Source organism: Excalfactoria chinensis, chromosome 3 (assembly GCF_039878825.1).
Source record: "Excalfactoria chinensis isolate bCotChi1 chromosome 3, bCotChi1.hap2, whole genome shotgun sequence".
NCBI lineage: Eukaryota > Metazoa > Chordata > Aves > Galliformes > Phasianidae > Excalfactoria > Excalfactoria chinensis.
In genome coordinates this window covers 69,734,370-69,757,179 of record NC_092827.1, presented here as the reverse complement: position 1 = coordinate 69,757,179, position 22,810 = coordinate 69,734,370, and the positions used below count along the sequence as shown (strand labels likewise).

The window sequence follows — 22,810 nt, the reverse complement described above, 5'->3', positions numbered from 1 at the left end:
CACTATTTCTGATACAAGCCAGGATGCCACGGGCCTTCTTGGCCACCAAGATTACTGTCTCACGTTCAGCTGGGTGTAAACCAACACCTTCAGATCCTTTTTCCTCCATGCAGCTTTCCAGCCACTCTACCACCAAGCCTGCAGCATTGCCTGGGGCTGTTGTGACCCAAGCACAGGACCTGGCATTTAGCCCATGGATATACAACTGGACTCAGCCTACGGCTTCTGAAATACCTTTCCCATTTCCCGTTTTAGCCACGCGTAGGTTCTGCAGCAGCAGGACAGCGACGCTCTGAGCACACAGCACGTGGCAAAGGGGTAAGCAGCCAGAGGAATCCGGACAGCCGGCGAGCCGAAGGCTGCAGGCCTGCTCAGCGAGAGGCGGGCACCAGCCAGAGCACCGCGGGGGCTGCACAGCGCATTCCTTGAGAGGGATTAAAAAAGGAGAGCACCTGGCATCCCTGCACAGAGCAGAAAGCGGTCGCGGGCAGAACTGTACATTTAGAAATAGTCCAACGCCAAAAGGGGATGATTTTACTTCCCTTCTGTTTCCCTTCTTTAACCTGGGAAATGTGACTTGTGGCTTAGAACCAAGAACAGCTGCCAGCACGCCCAGGCGTTGCTACTAAACAGCAGCCTCAGAAGGCGGGCTCTGTCTTCCATCATTTTTATTATGTTCCCGACCGAACTCTATCCGGCGGCACGGGACAGGTCCTTGCGCAGCCCCTCCGAGGCACCGGCAAGCACGGAAGCGGCCGGTGGCTTCCGGAACGAGCGCCCTCACCAGCTCCATCCCCGCTTCGCTCGCTGCCGGGCTGAGCGTTCAGAACACCCGCACGCATCCGGCCCCATCGGGCATGGCCGCCGAGCGCTCGGAGCGGCACACGCACGCCAGCAGCGGCCCCCATGCTGCCGCCGCGCCCCCTGGCGGGCGAAGCTCCTCCCCGCCGCCTCAGCAGCGGCACGTGCCCGGTCCCGCACCCCGGCCCCCCGCTCCCCGTCCCGCACAGCGCAAGCTCCCGTTACCCGGCGGGTCCGCGCCTACGCGCGCCATGCTGCCGGCACGACGCAGCCCCGTCGGGCGAGCACGAGCCGGGGGGCTGCCGCGCCACCCCCTGACGCGTGAGCCCCGCCCCGAGCGGGGCGGCCGCTGCAACCGTTAGCGCGGCCGTTAGTCTCTACACGCGGCCGTTAGCCTCCTCACGCGGCCGCAGCCCCTCGCTTTTCGGGGGGTCAGGCAGAGGTCTGTTTCGGGAGTGAGGCAACGGCCGCCGTTGTTGCAGCAGACGGGCTAAAAGCCAGGCTGAGGTGGGCTTGCTTTCACTCTGCGGCTCTGCTCGGGGCTGGATGAGGAAAACGTTTCTCCTCCTCCCATCCGGCTGCCCTCAGAGCGCTGCGCGCCGACAATCTGGGCTGAACAGCCGGCCTGACCTCTGCTGGGGAAAGCTGGGAAAAACACCTCTGGAACATGGCAAAGGCGCTTGTATCGCCCTTAAATCGCCACAGCACTGAGGGTGGAAACAAACCTATATAGCGTGACAAAAAAATCTGTCTTGAGTGTTCAAAAATCAGTTACTTCTACAGACTGGTTAATTTTACCACTTTCACACCGAATTTTCACGCATTACAGTGATAAGCAACACTTTAAGCACCGTTCAGTCAGGTGATTTTAGGGCGGTACATTTCCTTGTTTGACTTTCTACAGTTGCCAGCCTTTTTGTCATGCTGTACAATACTACGGGGTTTGTCTCTGACAGCAGTTCAGGCTAAAAAGCTCAGTCTCCACAGTTGCTTTGCGGTGACAGATCTTTGCACCACAGATCAGCACGTCCGTGCGTGCGCTGATGCAGTTGTTTGTGTAACTGCTGCAAAGTAGGTCAGTGGGGGGGAAAAAAAGGAAAGCTGAAAGTTTGAAGGTGCTCCCGAAAAGGATCGTTTCACATCATCCCGTTTACTCTGCAGTCTCACAACTAGTTTAAGCCAGTTTGGCAGTGTGCTGCTACAAAAACACAGTCCTCAATTCTACCCTGCTCCATCCTCGTGTTCCCATGTGTGCCCCTGGGCAGGTTCTAGCCCTCACAGGGCACTTCCTTAAATGTCAGCTTTCAGTGAGAACAGTTCTCCAATCCAGTTCGTCTGCAGCTGTACAGTCTCCAGAGCTAGTGAAGGGCAGTAGGAAGAGAAGGCAGCAGCGCCTCACTCTCAGATTCTGCTTAATCTGTGTGTTTTATGGACAACGGAGTGCAACCAAGGCAAGATGCTCTCCAGAGGCTCAGGGAAAGAGGCTGAGGGCAGCAATTAACAAACCAGATCACCCAACGAGGGAGCAGTTAGAAGGAACATTACCTTTAATATGATTTGTGGTGCTTATTGGAAGATTTTAAGTCCTTTATCTTGACTTCTCAGCGATTACTATACTCAGCCGTGCTGAGAGTCATATGTGTGTCGTTCTCCTTATGTTGCTGCAGGGTTTGTTTGCAGGAAACCTACAAGAACTTGCAGTGAGAATGCCCTTACTTGAAAAGCACTTTTCCTTTGTCTTTTGGAGTGATTTTATTTATGTGATTTTGCTAAATTAGACTGTCAAAATACCTTTCCCTGCCTGACATTTAGATTAACACCGGGAGCAGCTTAGAACTGCTAGAGCAATGTGACAAAGGAAAGTAGAACATAAGGGTACCATCGTCTGGGAAAATCTTGCATCCTACTCTCTAGCACACCTTTTGGGATGGTGAGATAGGAGCATTATGGGTGGTCAAATTAGATTTTAATTAGGCATCACTCTTGGAATTTGTTTAGTATTTAGAGGTAACCTACTTAAGTGGTCTTGTAAGCTGCTTGTACCCCAAACATGACATGAGAAATGCAGTGCCTATTAAGTATTCTGGGCCTCATTTAGCAAATTTAAGGGTAGCCAAAAATAAACGTGACATTAAATATTAATTTTGTAAAAGTGCTTAAGTTCTCAAATACCTTATCTTAAGTTAGTTCTGCACCAAAGCCCCAGTTTATCTGATTTATTGGGATGAACTGTCAGCATATAAATAAATAAAAAGGTAGTGTATGTCCTCCAAAAATAAAGGTAGTGTACTATTGTCAATGGAAGGTGGGAACGACTACTTTGGATAGTCTGTAGACTGATGATGTTTTCTAGCTGTTTCATAAGGGGAAAGCATTGTCATAGTATGATTACAAAGAGCTGTGATGCTATGTCAGCTTGAGACCAACAGCAGAAACAAATGTAATGCTGCTGGTTTAGCCCTGTTTAAACATCTGTTGCACATGCAAACGTCTGTCATCATGCTGAGCACCATGTTTTCTGAAGGTGATAGGAAGTAATACTTCTGTGCAGCTAACACTGCAACAGGATTTAACTCTGAATCAAAATAGATAACCTTATCTAAATAAATCTTCAAGTCAGATCGCATTTTGGTATTTCAAGTATATTTGGAGGTATTTTCAAGCTACTTTTTCCCCCACCTTATGCACACAGCTAAACTTACTTGTCTTTTAAAAACAGGGAGTGTTTCAAGCAAAGCAGTCTTTGTATTTTGAGATCTGGTTCAGCAGTTTTTCTACTTGCACACCCATGTTTTCAAATTGCACGCTTGTGTAGGTAGGACCAAACACTGACCTTTAGGATGCTCTTTTAGCATTTGACTATATGTTTTAAATACCTCTGTAGTATTCATTACTGAACAATGCATTATATTCCTTCATTTACCTGCCTCTGTTCCTACAGCACAGACCCAATGGGCTATTCTCATAAATAAAGAACAGCAGGATTATTCTTGTCCATGAAGAACTGTCACACTTCATGGGATTATATCCAAGTGAAGCATTCAATTTCCATTCAATAATTAATTTTCTAGGCCCCATCACTTAAAGAGCGATCTTAATGGCCAAAATACAAATGATTTGTTATGTTTAGGTCAAATTAACATCTCTATCGCAGCATCAAAATATTACCAGTAGCTGAAAGAATGCTGTTGGTTTCAAGATCAGTTCTGTGCAAACTCCAGTTAAACCTATTAAAGCCTATTAAACCTATGCAGGTTAGAAGAATTTCAACAAATATACTTACCACAGAATAGATTTTGAACCTCACTATTTTAAGAAAAACTCAAAGTCACTCTGAAAACATGTAACATACTAAAGTGAACTGAATATAATTTTTTTACAATTATTTACAGAATCTGAGTTGATCAAAAAGTGTATAAGCACCTAAAATTGCTGAAATGCAAGCACAAAGAGGAGTGGGAAGTTAAAAGGGGGTGTAGTTTTACAGCCTATCTACAGTGTTGTTTTCGGTTTGTTACAAGTTTCATATGATTACAAAATTTTGTAGCAGTCCTTAGGCATCCACATCAAATCAATAAAAGAGAGGAAGAAGCTGGCTGGCTAGCTACCCCAAAACAGCATGGAAAATGAGGGATAGGGCCAGTGTGTACTTCAGGTCACATGCAGCTGGATGTGTGCCCCAAGGAAAACCTGGTGAACACTGAGATCAGAGGCATTTTGCTATGGAGCAGGAGGCAAGCAGGAGCAGTAACCTCACAGGCAAGGACACAAAAGTAGCCAAACAAAAACAGCAGGTGCAATGATCCTAGGAGGTTCAGCCAATGGTCCAGTGCACACTTGGCTGACAATCCATAGTCATGAGATGGGGCCAAGGTCAACTCAGAAAGTCTCACAGGCTACACAAGATAGCATATGCACAACATAGCACAAGAGAGGAGTAAGAATTCTCGGGGCATTTGGAGACCACTGGTGTATTTAGGGCCTTAACCATATGCAGACTCTCTCAGAAGTATAAACACAAGCAGTTGAGGGCCTAGGCATGCTCCTGCTGCCTGCGCACTAGAAATGGCACAGCACTCAGCCTGCCAAGTACTTCAGTTTGTGTTCAGCACAGCTTGAGATCCATGAAAACTTACAGAGGAGGATTGTAGGAAGGTCTGGCTACACAGTAAATACAGAAAACATGAGAAGTGTAGACCAAGGTATGTCCTGCAACTCTGTATTCTGCACTGGTAGGGAAGACAGTGCATAACAGAAAAGAAAAAATGGACACCTGCATGTTTTACAATATGATTAGCTTTAGGAAGCTTCAAGAACTACTCACAGCTCACAGCCAAGGCTCCATTCCAGTGGGAGCACAACCTCTATTAATGTAGTTTTCTCTCATTGAACATCAAACCTTTACAGAGTTTGTGAAAGGGCAGAGGGAATTCTTGTGTGTAAAACACCTTGAAAGACCAATGTCCTACTTAGCTTTCGCTGACTTACACAGACAAATGATCCTGCATGTTATCAACTGTTAGAAAAGTGTGTTTATAGACAACCCTCTTTCCTTTAAAGGACTTTGAAACTGCACAATTTGTCAGTTTGGTTTAAAGTGTAACTTGCTAGATTTAATCATTTTATCCCTTTGTCAAAACTGCTTATGATCACAGTCATAGCCGTGACATTTGCTTTACCCTTTTTTACAGGCGGCCACAATATCCTCCTTCAAAGTGGTTTGAGGCATTGCTATCCCTTCTCATCTCATGTGTTCAATTCATTCCAGGTAGGAGAATAGAGAGGAGAGCAGAATGCTGAAAATCTTACGCATCTTGAGCTATGAAGAAATACTCACTGGTGGTGTTGATTCTAAATCTCACCCAGCAGTCTCTTGCATCTGCAGGCAGTAACCACAGTATGAGCAAGAGACAATGACAGGGACTCTTGCTCTAGGACAAGTCCTTCTTTTATTTGATTGATAATATGAATTTACACATATATTAAAACCGGTGCCAGGGAATGGCTAAGCGAGTGTACTTTGTCACTCTAATGGCTTAATATTTACACCCTATGGTTACTTACAACAGTCAGGTCTTATTCTCTGCTTAGCATTCAATGTGGATGTAAATAGCTTCTTCTGTAGACTATGATCCACAATAATTCCCTTTGAGTTGTACTGTGGTGGGTTGGGTTTTTTGTGTTTTTTGTTTGTTTGTTTGTTGTTTTGTGTTTTTTATCGGCACTCACACTTGTACAGCCTGCAGCACATTAAGCAGTCTAAGATCTCCTGACAAGTTCTCAGAAATCTCAACTAGAATTGCTGTATCCCATCTGTTCTTTAGACTGGGAGCAGCCTTAGCACACTGTACAGCGCCATACATATGAAGAGTCTTTACTGATGATTTGATCTCCTAGGTGCCTGCAGAGGACTACAGGAGAAAGCAGATTTGAGACTGCCCACTGAGTTTTATAGCACATAAAAATACCCTGCATTTCCCTCCCCTTCTTGCCTCTTCTATTTGTACTTTTACATGCATGCAAGCAAATAGATCAGGGTAAAGCCATCTGAAGGGTATGAGAAGGGCAAGAACTGGCAGATAGTGTTAATCAGGCTCCATTCTCCTCTCTCCTCTGCTGCAAAGAGCTAAACTACCCACAAGCATGGGACTTTAGTGCCAGGAAGTGCTGGTAGTCTCTGGTTATACCTTCATTTGGCACATGTCCACTAATGCCTTTCCATGTACAGAGCCATACTATCAGTTCTATCCATCAAGGGTTCTAGTTTAGAGGGTGCTCCAAGCACAGCAGGTAAATCTAAGAGCACTATGTGAAACCAAAGGGAACAATACTTCATGTATTGCCTCTGTATAAAACAAGAAGAACTGTTTTCTGATCAAGTAGAAATAAAGTGTCCCCTGTCAAAATCAGATTCAAGGGAACCTTGAGATCACTAAACTAGATTTAGGTTAGCATCCTCAGTCAGGAACATGTAAGCTCTAATGAACAGCTGTTAGAAGTGGGAAAAGGCTGTCTTAGAAAGGGGCTGGTGCCTGAGAAAGAAAGGAGTAATCTGTGAAGAGACAGTAAAGCTGCATGAAGAGCTATGCCTCTTCAGAAAAGGAAAATGATTGGCCTCTGCCAAGGAAAAATGCCATCGTTATCAAAAGGGATAACTACTCTCAGCTAGGTGTTCAGATTAGGAGGTATTCCAAAAGGACCTTGACAGAATATTTTTTCCACTATAGCTGTTCCTATCAACTGTTCTGTGCAAATAAGGACAACTGGGCAACATGTTCCTTGGCCTGGCTTGAAGAAGCAACATCTTAATGAAAAATCAGCCCAAGTTCCCAGAAAAGAGAGAACTGAAGGGTGGTCAAATGGGGTCAGCCAGAAATGAATCCTTTTAGGTTTTTTGTGTGTGTGTGTGTTTTTTTGTTGTTGTTGTTTTTTTTTGTTTTTTTTTTTTTTTTTTTCCTGAAAAATATTTACACCAATTATTTACTCTGAATTATTTGTACTCCAAATACTGAATTTCGAGAGTTAGGGCACTTAAGACTGAGTGGATCATAGAAATGCAGGTGGGTAATATCTCAGCAATTTAATGTCTGATAGCACTGTGTCTGCCATACTTATTTTTCACGGTCACTCAGGCATCTACCAAACACTGGGTTTCAGCTAAATTGTCAAGATCACTGAAGAGCTTATTAAAACTTTGACTCAGATGAATTTTGTTGCTATTTTTTTTTTATCTCCCAGGATGTAGGATCTCCTCTGTCTTGGATTGCCTGAGGAAAATGAAATTAGAAATTCTGGCAGGTTAAACATAATAATTGAAAACAAAAGCCTTGAGGATCTGTTTGCAAAAGATGAAAGGAAAAACAGGAAACTTTTTTTCTTTTTTTTTACACATCTCCAATAGCACGAAGGAGAATTTATGGGAACAGTAGGTAATAGTGAGAGAAAATAAAGAGCTCTCTGAGATACCGCAGCAGCAGAAAGGCAGAATAGATCTTTGCCATTGGCGTGCACTGTCCCACAGGTTCCTGATGCACAGATTACTGGTGTCTGAAAGACTGTTCTGGGCACACATGGCAACATGCTGCCCAGCTTTTACGCTTCTCCACTGTGCCTGCTCTCAACAGCTGTTGGAGCCAGGACAGCAATCTGAACAAGATGTCTGGCACAGCCAAACATTCTATGTTTTCTCAGTTTGGGTTTCTTTTTCACTTGTTTTAATATTAACTGAAAATATAGGCAGACTAATTTAAGTCCCAGTCAAGGCAAGACTTGCTGGCAAGTTCTTTTCCAACACTCTTGATGGCAAACTAGCTAGAACTCAGTGTTCATGGCCTGCCACTAGTTCTTGTGTATCTGAGCTCCTGACATAAGGAGCCAGTGCTCAGCTTGAAGGCTGAACTTCAGGAGAGCACAGATATCCTCAGGACATTTATACAACAGATTTGATTTCCAAGTAATTAGATCCACACTTTGATAATCAAATCTGTGCAATATAGTATTATAAATGCAATGACATTTCTAAAATCTTAGCAAATTGGCAGCGGAATTTCTTCTGAATTTTGCAATACAAAGACCCAGTCAGGATCACAAATGGAACATGAACTTGTCAGTTAATGTAGATCTCTTACACTGTCTCATTATTTGCCATGCAGATATAAATATTTGTTTGTTGGAACAAGAAATGTCTTCTAGCAAAAGCATATGGCTTAGTATCACAATCACTTTAAGATAACACAAACACAGGCTGCTGTTAGAAGGGATAATCTGACCTTCTTAGTACACTAGATACATATTCCCATCCAGTATGGGAACCAGAACAGAACTGTTCTATTTATAAACAAAAAGGATTGTGGATGAAGTGGAGATTGGCTTGTCCTTTGTGGTGGCAGCCCACACCTTGGCTTAAAATCAGAAAGGAATCAATCACTTAAAAAAAAGAAACTGCAAAATAAAGCAAAATAAAATCCAGCTGAGAACAATCAGTGCCCCTATATTAAAGCAATTGGTCTGAAACAATATCAGATAAATTGCCCTCAGAAGCAGAAGGTAGTTTCACAAGAAAATGTGCACACAAACTGTTAAGACTTGGGGAAGTATCACCACTTATCTAATTATTATTCTCTTATCTAAATATTACTGAAGCTGTTTTTAAAATCTCACACACCAAAAATACTGATGCTGTTACCAAAGTTGGAGGCATGTGCCTAAAACTGTTCTCATATATTAGCAACCATCCAACAGTTACTTCCTTACAGAAGTGCTCTGAACCACAAGCCATTTAAATTAAAAAAGAAAGTTGTGCTTACCTTCCAAAACAGGCTGTTAACATGAATTATTTTCCTTCTTCATTGAGACAACCTGTGTGTGGGATAAAAAGTGCATAGCCTCTTTCAAGAAATAGAGAATGTGTATCTAGTGTAAACACAAGCCACTAGAAGTGTCTCTAATCCAAGTCTTTTGTGGCCAGTACGTAAGAAATAAAATTCAGGAAACTATACTAGAAGGATATAAACGCGGAATGACATTTTCAACAAGTATGGATGGGTAATTAATCCCTTCAGCTGTCTGCCTCAGTTTAGTTTGCTCTACTTTTGCAACTAGAAATCCGATTTGCAAATGGAAAATGTACTTTACAGAAGCCTTTTTCTCAAGGTCCTGAGAACATTTCTCATCTGCTTTGATCAAAAGAATATTTAGTTAAAAGACAAGTGCGGAAGTGTCTTTCATACTGTCAAAAGTAGGGAGGTTATCACAATTAGACTACCATCAGGAATAAATAGCAGACAGAGAACACAAATGGCTTCCAGTAGGAGTGTCAGATATAAAAAGCTATTGTGCCAATTTTTAACATTTTCTTGCCTGTAGAAATGAGGTTTTGCTTGTATAGCATGTTTGGAAGTTCAACATTTTATTCTTCTAGTTGCATTAAACTGTGACAATTAGAGATAAATTTATTTTTTAATAGGACTTGGCCTACCCAAAAGTCATTTGGCTGGAAATGTCACTGTCCTAACATGGAGCTCTCCAAACTCTTCTCTTATATAGGCACTGTCATCACAAGAAGAGAACCATGCTGCAGCATGTCAGTAGCAGCATAGGCAGTAGTAGCTTCTGGCAGCATTCAGGCTGCACTTGCGTTGATGGAGATATGATTCTAGCCTTGACTTTCCCTCTGAAGCCCTCTGCTGGTCTCTGCAGACAAGGTGATAAAGGAAGAGTTACTTGGTTGTTGTCTTCCTCTGGGATTAGTTTGAAATTGCTGACACCACAGGAACCTTACCTGCAGGATGCTTATTTTAGGAGTGAAATCATACACAGAGTGATTATTTTTAATGCTTCCCACTCAAAGATATCAAAACAAGGCCCATTGAAAACACTGTTGTGTACTTACCATTGCTTTTTTGTGCATGAGGAAAAAGAGATACAGAAATGTTAATGCCAGAACCTTCAAAACTATTAGTGCCTAAATGTCATTGAATCCACCTAGGCTAGGAGTCTAATAAGCTATTGGACATGCATGCTCTGGTGATTTGAGTGGTAACACTGTCCCATTCATTCTTAGATACGTGTCACCTCATGAGACCTTTAAGTGTATCTCCAGCACATAGCACTTGTTCATGTAAATGCAGTGTATAAAAATGCATGACATTTTTTTGAACTCCTACTTTCAACAGACAAACTTATAATTTTCAGAGATAATATCAAGTCCTCAGGGGGAAATACTAGGTGATTCCAACAACAGAAGTCTCATAAGGTTTTGAAAAGCAGACTTTATTTAATAGGCACATCATTGCTTTAATAACACTGGGCTGCACAGCTCACTTCACCATTTGTAAATGGTTTTGTTGGTTACATTGCATTTCCTCAGTGACAGTAGGATTCAAGTAAAAAAGTTATTGCTTTTATTTTTAATCATTTCTCAAGATGGAAAAAAACAGTAGAACTACTAGTGCACAGGAGCATAATACAGACTGAACTGCCTGTGAACCAGCAGAAGTCAAGACAATAATACAGACTGAACTGCCTGTGAACCAGTAGAAATCAAGACAAACTGTAAGTTGAGCACTGAACAGTTAAAGCTGTAAGACAACCACAGTACATTTGCTAAGATGGGATTTTGCATTATGCAGAATGGAGATGAATGTTTCCCACTGATGCAACAAGGGACTGGCTTTCTTATACCAAGAAACAAAGACTGCCCAACACAGACAAGGATGAGGGTTTCAAAACAAATCAACTCACATAAAATTAGGTTCCCTATTATTTCTGATTATAAAAGTTGTACTCTCTCAGCTTTAAAGGCTTTAAAGAAAAGCACTGCTTACATAATTCGAAACCTGCCATTTTAATCAGCTTTTCCAGCCTTTTTCACCTATATTACAATTCTTTGTGAGAACATAAAACCATCTTTAAGAGACAAAAACATAGCATTCTTAATTGTTTCAGTAATTAAGCAGTTTACTTGTTTGATGCATTTCTTCCCTGAAAAACTTCATTTTAACATTATACTAAATTTCACCAGTAGAAGCATGTAAAATCAGAACAAATTAGAGGAAAATAACATTGCTCCATGAAGGTAAAATGCGTGATTTTAACACAGTTTTATGAACATTGTAAAAGAAGCATATGTGGCATTGAAACATTCTGAAAAATGGATAAATACTTTGTGATTCTTAACAATCAACAGTTTCAATGTTCTTAGGTCTTGCATTTTATTTTCATAATAGATATTTCCAAAGTTATATCTTGCATCTTTTTTTTCTTTTTCTTTTTTTTTTTTCTTTTTTTTTTTTTTTAAATACACTTTCTGGCACTGTATAGGACAGACAACCTAAAAACAACTATGCAGAAATGTAGCGTGCTGCACACATTAACATATACTACCTACTTTAGTAATAGAACTTTACAATGAAGGTTACCTACTGCATTTGTAAAACTCCTTTTTTTAATCAGCTTGTCAAACCTTTTGAGAAGCAATCTGGGCAATCAGGTGTGGTATTTGTTGTGTCTGCTGTGAATACAGCCAATTATAGCATTAGAGATCGCTCTCTCCATACAGTGCTGATGAAAAAGAGGTGTAATCCAGAGCTCCAGGAACAGAACCTGGACCCGTGTATTGTGGCATTCTCTTGATGCAGTACTGGGCCTGCTCAGGAGGCAGCTCTCGACGTAACTCATCTGCCAGGATATAAGGCTGCGAGGGGGGAAAATTATGGACAAATTCAGTATGTATTCTTCAAAGACATCGAATATATTCATTGTGTGACTAATAAGCTTGGATGTTCTGCCTGCTTTCCTGAAATCAAATGTTTTCCTTGGTCAACTCTACCGTTAATGATGAATCGAAGGAGACAATCCTACCAACAAACCGATTAGGTCAAAATCTAGTCTCAGTAAATCCAAGCTAGGTAACTGTGTGTGTTAGCCAGTGAGTACTATCCAGCCATGGATAGTATGCTACTAATACAGGAGCTCAGCCCTAGAGTGCCTCACTGGTGCTTCTGCATTGATAGGATCGACTGTTAGTTTCAACAGCCTAATGTAATTATTATGAAAGATGCACTATTACTCTTAATGCTTTGTATTTATGATAGGAAGGATACACTCGTATCAACTGTTAGCAGAATCAGTGTTGTTTAAAATAACAACATAATGAAAACTGTATTTTCCTGAGACATTGGTATTCATCTTCCATATGAATTCTTACTGAGAACGCATCTGGAATTCAAAATGTGTCCCACAGTAACCATGCTGAGAACACGTCCTGAATTTAGAATGTGGTCCATAATAACTGAGATCACAAAATCAATAAAAACAGCCAGAATGAGAAAATCAATAGAATGAGCCCAGGCAGCTAGATGTGTACTGCTGTGATCTCTCATTTCTCAATAGCACAGGATGGGTTCTCTGGCAGCAGGAGCCTGCTCTCCTCCAGAGGCTACTGTGTTGCCACTCAGCAGCAGGTCTAGCTGCCCTGAGGATGGCATGCTACATTCAGGATCTTCTTCCGTGTACCCTGTAACTAGAGTGACACATTGCATCACCCTGCTGAATGAGCTGTCAGGTCACAGCCTGGCTCACAATTATGTGTAGTCTTGTGAAATTGACTCAGGCTATCTTCCAGGGCCAAAATCTGCACTGAAACATCCAGACAACATCATATAACGCAGAATGAGTTTCCTTTTAATGAAGGCTGCTGTACGGAAATAGACTTATTGTGTAATATATCAATTACACAGAAACTGTTGTCTAGGAAATCTGATTTTGTCAGCTCTTTGTGACACAAAGGGATACAGACCAATCCTTGAATTCTGTGTGCATTTCATCTAAGAGAGTTGGTTCCAAACAAGAAGAAAGGTAAGTGCTTTCTCTGAACCCTTAGAAGTTGAACAAAGCTCTACTATTACTAGTCTTGTACCTTGTACAAGACTTTCCACAAGTAAAGGCTGAAAGGGAGAGCTATTGAGTCCTTACAGCCAGCAGCTAGATGACTGACCTTATCTGAAGCCAGGATTCTGAAGGAAGCTATCACTTGCTCAGCTGTGTCTGTATCTGCGGTTTCTCTGGTCATGAAGTCAATGAAGGACTGGAAAGTGACCGTTCCTTGTCCATTGGGGTCAACCAGAGACATGATTCTAGCAAATTCAGCTTCACCCTTTCAGAAAATCCAAAACAAGCAAAAAAAGAAAAAAGGAAAAAAAAAAAAAAAAAGGAAAAAAAAAAAAGGTCACCGTAATATCAATCTCTGACAGCCCATATCTCTCATGAACCAATATGGAGCAGAGGGTACAAAGTCTCTAAAGCATCTTACTGACTTAGGAACATAAACTTCAGTCAGTGAAATCTAGGATCTTAAGTGACTACTCCTCTTTTGCAAAATGGCCTTTAGTGCTTTTGAACCCAAATATATATCATTTACCTTCAATTAACTTTCTTCGACTTCTCCTCTTTCCCATTCTAATACTTGTTAAACTTATTTTAGCACTTTATTTTTCACCCCCCTCCTAAGATTAGTAATGTTCCCATTGTAATTAAGGTACTGCACAGGGGGGTGGAAAAATATCCCAGAAAGGCACATGCAGGCTCATTGAACCAAGAACTAAGAGAAACAGTTCTGAAAATTTGGTGCCAAATACCAGACAGTTCAACTTATGCAGATCTTTCCACTACAAAGAACAAACTGGTATGGATGGGGGAAATCAGAGAAATAAATAAATGAAGGAATCAAACGCAATGCCCAAGGGTAGTTTGTGAGAATTAAAAGAATTAGAGAGCATCAAACTTATCCTTCTTCATGCAGACAAAAACTGAAATTTTATAGAAAAGGAATTATTAAATATATTCATTTAGTAACTGTTAATTTCAACTTTGAAAGTTTCCTCCAAAGAGCAATGCAGCAGTCTAGTATTTCGTACTGACTAGTATTATATTTAACTTCCTTTTTAATCATTTGAAGGTGGAGGAAAAAACAAACAAACAAGGAACTAGTATCTCTAGTGTAAATTGTACTATTAGTATCCCATCAACCTAAATATGCTTTAGTATTACTGCGGTTAATTTTACAAACTGTAAGCAATTGTCATTGTTTTTTAAAATTCATACCAAATCATAACCCATTGAAATCAAGCAAGCTCTGAAATCATCATGGTCCATCAGTCCATTCTTCCTCTATTGACCAAAATAACATAAGGAATGGTTGGAAGCATCCACAGTCATTTTCAGAGATGATGAGTTTAGACCATTGGGAAATTGGATCCAGTGTATAAACAGTATTCATTGACATTGCCAAGCAGGTCACCAGAATTATCATCAGTTTTAGAGAAGGAAGAAGTAACTAACATATCACACACAGGAAACAGACATTTTCAAGACAAGGAGTCACATTAAGAAAAGTCAGGGGAGAGATAAGGGAGAACATAGGAACACGCAGAGCACAACCAGAGAAGACAAAGAGAAAGGCAAGGAAAAAAATCTGTTACTAAACTAGTCAAAATCAGGAGATGCACACAAACTGCCTCCCTGATATGCACTGTCTTTTGAAGGTTCTGCAAGGGATAGTGTAGTAAATATAAGTGTAGTTAAAAACAGTCTGAAAATAATGTATTATTGATTAAAACACTCCACTCCAAGGCTAGGAAAGGTACATGATAAAAGCCGTCTGCTGATTTATGAGAAATAAATACAGAGATTTTCCTTCTTCTGACTACAGGCTATCAAGACCTGGACTATAGCAAAGAAATGAATATACTGGCTTAAAGGGCGACACTTATAAGAAGGAGGTAACTGGAAGACTCTGAATGAAAAGGAGATTGCTAATTTTAAAGGCAGTAATTCATATGCAGCATTTCCAGCTTATAAATTGTATGATAGAAATAAGGTAAATAAATGTCTCCTCTGTTTTGCAGTGTAATACAGTGGTTTAGAAAGAATCATATTATCCTAAATAAGGAGAGAACAGTAGAGCACTTGTATCGAGTTCGAGGAAAGGAAAACAGAAGTCTGGGTGCAAAAAGCATAGGAGTTCTCCACAGATGTCTCTTATCAAGTAAAAGCAGCAGGCTGGAAGATGTCTGAAATGCGTGATCAGAGAATGTGGCTTCAAGGTACACTGAGAGAGAGTTCATCTATCTCGGTTACCTTCCCAGGCACAGCATCTTTTCAAAGCATTGTACTGTATACATCGGTGTTTAAATTCATAATTGAAAATTATTCTAGCTGAAAACAGAATAACATCAGTTTTTTCTACCTGCAGGTCATTTCCAACCTGTCCTAGACTGATGAGGCAGGCTTTAAATTCATCAGAATGTAGATTGTCAGATTCATCCTAGCAGCCCATAACAGGTCATGCATTTGGAAGGTAAAAGAAGAAAAAAAAAGCAAAAACACAGACCAGGTTAGTTGGTTAGTAAAGAACATTCTACAATTATATTAATAGTCATATGATTATAGAACGTAATGGAAATGTAATGTTAACTTACTGCAATTGATTTCCTAAAATGTGTAAAACTTTTGTAGTTTTGTGCTTTACTTTTTTCCTTAGTGGAAGAGGAGCTTGTGCTTCCTCTACAGGTACTTTTCCTAGCATTACTGCTTATAAGGCAGCTTTTATTCTGCTGAACTACCATTTGCTGCTTCCATTTCCTATTGCCATACAGTGTATCTGAGATGCAGTAAACAGATCACTGAATCTCCACAAAATCTTTTTCCATGCTCAGCCACAGTTCCTTGTCTCTTAATCTGATATTACTTAGAAACTCAATGTACATATGTCAAATGAAAGAACAATTGAGTTATTGCCTAGATTCAAAAGAAATTTATGTCTGACAACTTATTTTCAGTTCATTAATGATCCATAAAGTTTTGCTTTGAAAATTGATTTTGAAGTCCCCATCAAATTCTAAGTTAAGTGCCCATAGTACTACCACGTTAAACCACACTGCTGTTTTGAACAAATTAATGTTTTCTTTCTGTGGGTCAAAAAATTCATGCTACCTTCTTAAAAATAGACTGGCCCATCTCTTTCCTCTTGTTCATACAAAATGTGTCCCATCTATGTTAACATATACAATTAAAGAATTTGTTCCTAAGCTGAACAAATATTACCCTTATTGATTTGATAGACTGGCCGCTACAGATAAGTCAGTGGGTTTGCTTAGTGGATGAATAACTTACTTTGGAAAATTTTTATGTAGTTCTGCATTACTAGAATCGTAAGAGTTTTAACAAGTGCATTATTTACTATATTAACTGGATTAAGTGGTGCTTTATCAAGTTCATGATGCCATGCGTTTTGGACATATTGTGTTGTTAGAATACTGACTCCCTATGCATCAGCCTCCACACCAGCTCTATGAAAGAAAGATGAAGAATAATGAGAGAGAAAGCAAAGCTAGAAATTCAGAGCAGCATTTAGTTGAAAGCCAAAACCACAACCTTTAACATCTCTTATTTTATGGGATAAACCCTGCTGCAAAGCATTCAAAATGAGTTATTTTATCATTAACTGAAAATGTTAATGTAGGTTGTCTCAAAACTGTTGAAAGCTATTCTGAGGGCAAGCTATGGGAGAAAGATAGATAGAAGCAAAGTCAGCTCATTTTATCTTATTTCTAGAAATCTCTGTGTGACTACAATCAATGTGATTTCAAACCTGGAGCTAAGACCCAAATTCTGTCCCTTCTCCTCCTCTACAGGAACTTGTAGGAAAATGTAACTTAAGTGTCAGTTGTAGTCATACAACAAGTAGAGGAGGAGAGCTGATCATGAAAGGGAGGGTAGCATGTCTACTAAAGCAACCAGAAGAAAAGTCAGTGGTATTGCTTGATCTTGAGCTCCCAGTCAGCATTTGGCTTTGGGATTCCCCAGAAGACAGCTCAAGTAGTTGTTCCATGTGCTATAGCAGGCCTTCACATTCTCGTATTGATTTTTTTAATCTGTATGATCTGTATCATCTTCAGTATAAAAAAAAAACCAAAACAACAAAACAACAAAAAACATCTTCACCTTTGCCATATATCAGAGTTGCATGGGATACAACGATATTTTGCAATTAAGTCATAGATCAAAATCCTTCAATGAATTACTCACTGGAAAATGGTTCTTTGCATTGTTTAGAAACCAACGTTAAGAACTGAAATTATTGTTGTAAAGCATTTAAATAATTGACTCGCTTATCTTTTCTTGCCAATACAAACTAAAGCACTGAAATTTTACCATGTTTCATTATTAGTCCCCTAGTAGAATAAAGGGTGGCAGGATGGTCTTGTCCTGCATGCAGAACTCTGAATTCAAATCTGTAGTTTGCTAAAAATTGATAGTAGAATAAATATATCAACCGCCAGTAGGATACTGCATGCAAAGCAGTTGCAGATGTTTTATCACGTTTTTCTTAGAATGTACTAAATATCCTGAATCTGAAAAAGGATTCTACATTAAAAGACCTGAAAATCAGTGACTGACAACATAACTATTTCAATGTCCCAATTTGTCTGCATACCATTATACAGCTATGAACACTTCTAAACTGCTGTGATTTAGATGTTGTGTTCCACTTTCTTTTCTTCCTCTATGCAAACACATTAAGAGAAGAAATATACCAGCACTGTTAAAGATTTATATTTACACCTACAACTACACTGTGCCCTTAGGCATAGCCTCCAGCAAGGAGTTACCTTGCAGCAACATCCTCAAGAATAACTTCTGGGGCATCAGCCTGCAATTTGAAGGAAAAGATCCTAGAAGGCTGCACCTTTGCCTCAGGGGAGAGAGTATACGTACCATCTGACTTTAACAAGATGACTATTAATGAATTTTTTGTGCTAGCATAGCTGTGCCGGTAGATATCCTATTGGAAATACAAGCTCTTTCTGCCTTTATTATTCTTCTATGCATGTTGTCCCCTTACTCAGTGTAATTTGGGGGTCAGGGGCACATAGCCCCAAACAAAAACTTACAAAATATCTAATAGCTTCCTGTAAATATTCAAGATGTAGAAGCCACTTAGAACAGTAACTTTGCTAACTTCCAAAAAGCTAACAACTACAGAATTAAGCCCCACGATTTATTATAAACTAAAAAGAGCCAACACCATATATACATGTTATATGCTTCCTTTCCGGGAGCAGAAGAAAGGGGTTCCTCCCTCAGATTTATAACTAAAACAAGTTGTTGTTTTTTTTATAGAGTACTTCTAAAGACATGTTAGCTTTATGTCTACTAAAATGGATTCTTCAAAATGGAGAAGGGAGCTGCTCTACACATTAGTATTTTGCTGACATCCTCAACACATATTGAGTTAATCAGAAAGATGCTTCTTAAGCAGTAGAAATGCCACCATACAAGTCTGAGCAATAGCATGCATAAAATGACTCTGTTTTGCTTATGTATTTAAGGCCTCCTGGTCAAGAACAGCATTAGTTTTTAAAATCTTTTCTGGCTATCCATCAATATGAATTTCAGACTAATTCTTTCAGTGTGTTTTTTAAACTACATCACGTATACAGTAATGCTCCTACGAGCAACAGAATTATTACATATACTGCTCAACAATTGCTTTTGTTGTTGTTGTCGGTACTTTCATGTTAGTGCTTATGTTCATTTCTTTGAGGTGATCGAGCCTGAAAAAAAATCAGTTCCTGCCCTCTCTATCTAATTTCCAAGTTCAGTATTATTATACAAGTATTATTTTGTATACTCAGAAATATCCCTGAAGCATCTCAGGTTTCCTTCATTCACTGACAATAAATTTTCAAGTGTGCAATGAAACAAAGAGGATACAAAAATGAAAAATAAGCCTGCTCTTCTCAGACACCTTTGCTCAGTGTCTCCTTCTAGCCTTCACATCTGCCCTTTAAATTACAGTGCAATTTAATCAGTATAAGCTGCTCTTTTTTTAGTGTTTCTGTTGTTTCTCCTTTACCAAAAGTCTGGCTTGAATGCTGAGCAGTTTTATTTTTCTCCTTTCTTAAGCTTACATTATGTTTCTAAGAATGTAGTTGCTTTACTATGATGGCACAGTAGTCCTCCTGGACTAATTTCCAATCTCTGTAGGGAGGAGCATACAAAAGGGAACATATGCAAAGTCATCCTTCTCTCAGTGTGAACCTTCCGGGCCTATTTTTAAGGCCTTTGGATTATGCCTGACATGAGGGCAGTTAAGGTTTGCATCTGAACTTGCAGTTCAGGCCGAGGTTGCTGAGGTCATAGAATATACTGGATAATCTGTCTCCTTGCACTTCTGACTCATCTGTTCAGGCTTCTTGTAACAGAGGAAAGAGCAGAGGGCACATAGAACATGCATGAAGCTATGTCTCTGCTTAAAAGAGGAGAAGAACACAGACATGGGTAGGCAGGAATCTAGGAGCTGAGAAGTACTTCTGCATTGTACATTATTGTCATGGTCCATCTCCAGCCTATCACTATGTGACATAAGCACCATCTCTGAGGCAATACAGCCCTTCCTAAGACTGCTCTATTGAACACTTCGGTATCTCATATTCATTCCTATATTTCTGCAAAGTACTAAGATGCCTAATAGGGCTGGCTGCTGTAGGAGTTAGCATCTTCCTTCAGGACCTTCTGAGGTACCAAGGGATGCCAACAGCAACTTCTCAGCGACTGAACTAGCCTTGCTGCCAGCATGGCAGAGAGTGTATCTATGAACTCCAAAGATAAAGGGATGCTAAAAATGGCTAACTAGTATAACATATTTTAGGGCTTAGTCACCTTGCCTCCTTATCTTTAGGAAGCTGTCAAATCTTCATGCAAAGTTTCCTTTAATAGGGTACCTTAAATACTAATGTGTAATTTATACAGACCTGGTACTCTACTTTTATTAGCTCCAGTTTCTCAGTCATCTGCTCCAGTGCACTGGGGAAATCATTTAACATACTAATTCTTTTCAACGCAAGAAAGCTACTTCTGCTTCTGTAATGGTACCTTCAGTTAGCAGCTAATACAAAAAAGAATTATGCTGCACTAGAATTACATTAAGATTTTCCATAAAATCTATCCCAGATTCCCGTGTGGCTTACCTTTTCTATACTTGTGTGTTTCAGCAAAGAGCAGAGTTTTGAGAATTCTGCTTTTCCTCCTAAACAGTTAAGAATATTCTAAAAAATACTTAGCAAAAGATGACTGTCAGTGTCCAACACACATCAAGTCCAGGTATGAGTAACCGTTTTTGATTGAGTTGGACAAACAAGATATTAGTGAAAATAAACTGGCATTTTCTACACCCTGAAATAATTTGAAGGAGCTGACTTATGATAACAACACAAGTTAGTGGTTAAGCACAGTCTGATAACTACAGAAATCTATACTGAAATAAAGAGAGCAGCCCAGTGCTGGATTACGGTAATCTTTTATCAGCATCTGAAATGCGAACTAAGTTTTGAAGGTGGTGTTCCTGTGAGTGCAGAGCTAGTAGATCTAACTCATGTAAAGATGGTTCTCCAACTGGGAAAATTACATCCATTCTTTTGCTATTGTTAGCATAAATAGATCTCTTTTTTAACACTCTATACACGAGTACTGTACAAATCACAGGAGTGAGTTAAGTTTCTTCATAAAAGTGTTTAGATTCCTACTTTTTTACTTATTACTTATTAAATAAATGAAACACGCAGACTCTTATTTCCCACTGACAGGAAAATAAAGGGTTTTCCTAGGCAGCTATCAGTGCCCTAGCTACATTCCCCACAAATCTACTTCTAGAGCAACAACCTGTGATTCAAAGAAGTAAACAAAAATATTGTAATCAAGATTACTGCTAAGTTTAATGAAGTGGAAGCAATGCTGCACTGCCTTAACATAAAGGGACACATTATTTTCCAGAACACAAAGTATCCAGTCCTGTCTGTTATTTGAAGAAGTACTTGACAATACTAGCAGAACTGAAATTTGCATTACATTTAGAGAGAGTAAGGTATGCGTATAATGCTAAGATTTCATAAGGTTGTAAATACTTTGTTAATTGATCTTTATAACCATTTTCAAAATAGCCTATTGTTACTGCATTAGCAGATTTTTAAGATTCTATATGGAATGGAAGGAAACTTGCTTTTGGAAACAATGAATATTGCTAGATGAGAAAAGGCAGGAGTACTGTACCCTGTCAAAATGATTGAATGATGCTCTGAAGTCATTCATTTGCTCCTGGGTGATACCCTTGGCATCTCTTGTGAGGATCTGAGTCTCAACCTCATTGATAGTTCGAGCAATGGTAGTAAGTAGGAGCTCCCATCCAACACGGATATGCTATGAGAGAGAAAATACTGATTCATTAAAGAGTCAAATATATATTTTTTAAAGCTATGAGAAGTACAATCAGCAAAAACCAGCTCTAAATACGTATGTGATGCCTTATCCATACCACTAACTATACACTATAACTGAGGGTCATTAAATATAAAAATAGTCTTCAGGAGAATATGGAACTAGTTTCTAAATGGGTAATTTTTTTTTTTTTTTCTTTTTTTTTACGTAAGTGATCCCTGAGTTTATTCTGGATGACCAGACTCAGACTCGTGTGCTGTTATTTTCAATCATCTCAGTTTGGTTAGAGGCTGTATTCAAACAACGCTATTTCCTGCATTACCAATTTCAGCCATTTTCCAACATTCTGTAAATAATTAATCTCACAAGTCACTTTACAAATACGGAAAGTGTTCCTTAAAACTGAGAAGGCGTCTCCCATGAGTGTGTAAAACAACTGTCCTCCTACACATCAGCAGCACTGGGACCTTCACTGGTAATCTGCAAATTCTCACAGCAAATTAGTAAAGATGAAACATGGCTTTGTCACAGAAAAAGCACTCAAAGAAAATAAGCAAAAAAAAAATTAAAAAAATCCACTGCTGTACTACTGTCTATCTGAAGGAAAACAGGTCAAGTCATGATGAGCTGTATTTTCATTTGAACAACTTCCTTGCAGCAAACCAGAGAAGAAATCGAGTCAATTACAGTCCACTAACATGCACTTAATTTCTGTGTGAATTTTATGTGACAGGATGAGGGGAAATGGCCTCAAGTTGCACCAGGGCAAGTTTAGGTTGGATATTAGGAAGAAATTCTTTACAGAAAGGGTAGTCAGGTACTGGAATAGGCTCCCCAGGGAGGTGGTTGAATCGCCATCCCTGGATGTGTTTAAGAGCCGTTTGGATGTGGTACTCAGGGATATGATTTAGCAGAGAGTTTTTAGAGATGGGGTACTGGTTAGGCTGCGGTTGGACTTGATGATCTTCAAGGTCTTTTCCAACCTGGGTAATTCTATGATTCTATGATTCTGTTCCACCTTTACCAGACCCAGGAAGGGCATCTCAGTCTTGCACTAGGCCATTCTCATCAGCATGTGTGACAAAAAAAGCACGTGACAAAAAAATGTTTTACAATATTATCAGAAAGTCTGCCAAACCTCATCCTTCATAGTAGTGTCTTCAGATCAGGGAAGGCAGTTACAGGGAAGAAGATGGCAAAAAATGAGCTAACAAGTACAGAATGGAATAAATGC

The 22,810-nt window shown here is 39.8% G+C and overlaps 2 protein-coding genes across 15 annotated transcripts in view; both read right to left on the bottom strand.

Moving 5' to 3' along the window:
• Positions 1-1,121, bottom strand: part of MTR (5-methyltetrahydrofolate-homocysteine methyltransferase) — a 48,692-nt gene extending 47,571 nt beyond the window's left edge. For all 3 annotated transcript variants that reach the window (XM_072333306.1, XM_072333307.1, XM_072333309.1), the window contains exon 1: positions 1,027-1,121. In XM_072333306.1, coding sequence (XP_072189407.1) covers positions 1,027-1,054 — 28 coding nt within the window. In that variant the 5' untranslated portion in view covers positions 1,055-1,121. The remainder of the gene's footprint in view (positions 1-1,026) is intronic.
• Positions 1,122-11,675: 10,554 nt separating this feature from the next.
• Positions 11,676-22,810, bottom strand: part of ACTN2 (actinin alpha 2) — a 62,118-nt gene continuing 50,983 nt past the window's right edge. For 4 of the 12 annotated variants that reach the window (XM_072331288.1, XM_072331290.1, XM_072331297.1 and 1 more), the window contains 4 exons: positions 21,412-21,558; positions 15,548-15,625; positions 13,298-13,456; positions 11,676-11,995 (listed from right to left, as the gene is read on the bottom strand). In XM_072331288.1, the coding sequence (XP_072187389.1) occupies positions 11,837-11,995; positions 13,298-13,456; positions 15,548-15,625; positions 21,412-21,558 (543 nt within the window). In that variant the 3' untranslated portion in view covers positions 11,676-11,836. Of the gene's footprint in view, positions 11,996-13,297; positions 13,457-14,403; positions 14,470-15,547; positions 15,626-21,411; positions 21,559-22,810 lie in introns of all 12 variants that reach the window. The other 8 variants (XM_072331286.1, XM_072331289.1, XM_072331296.1 and 5 more) reach the window with 3 other exon arrangements.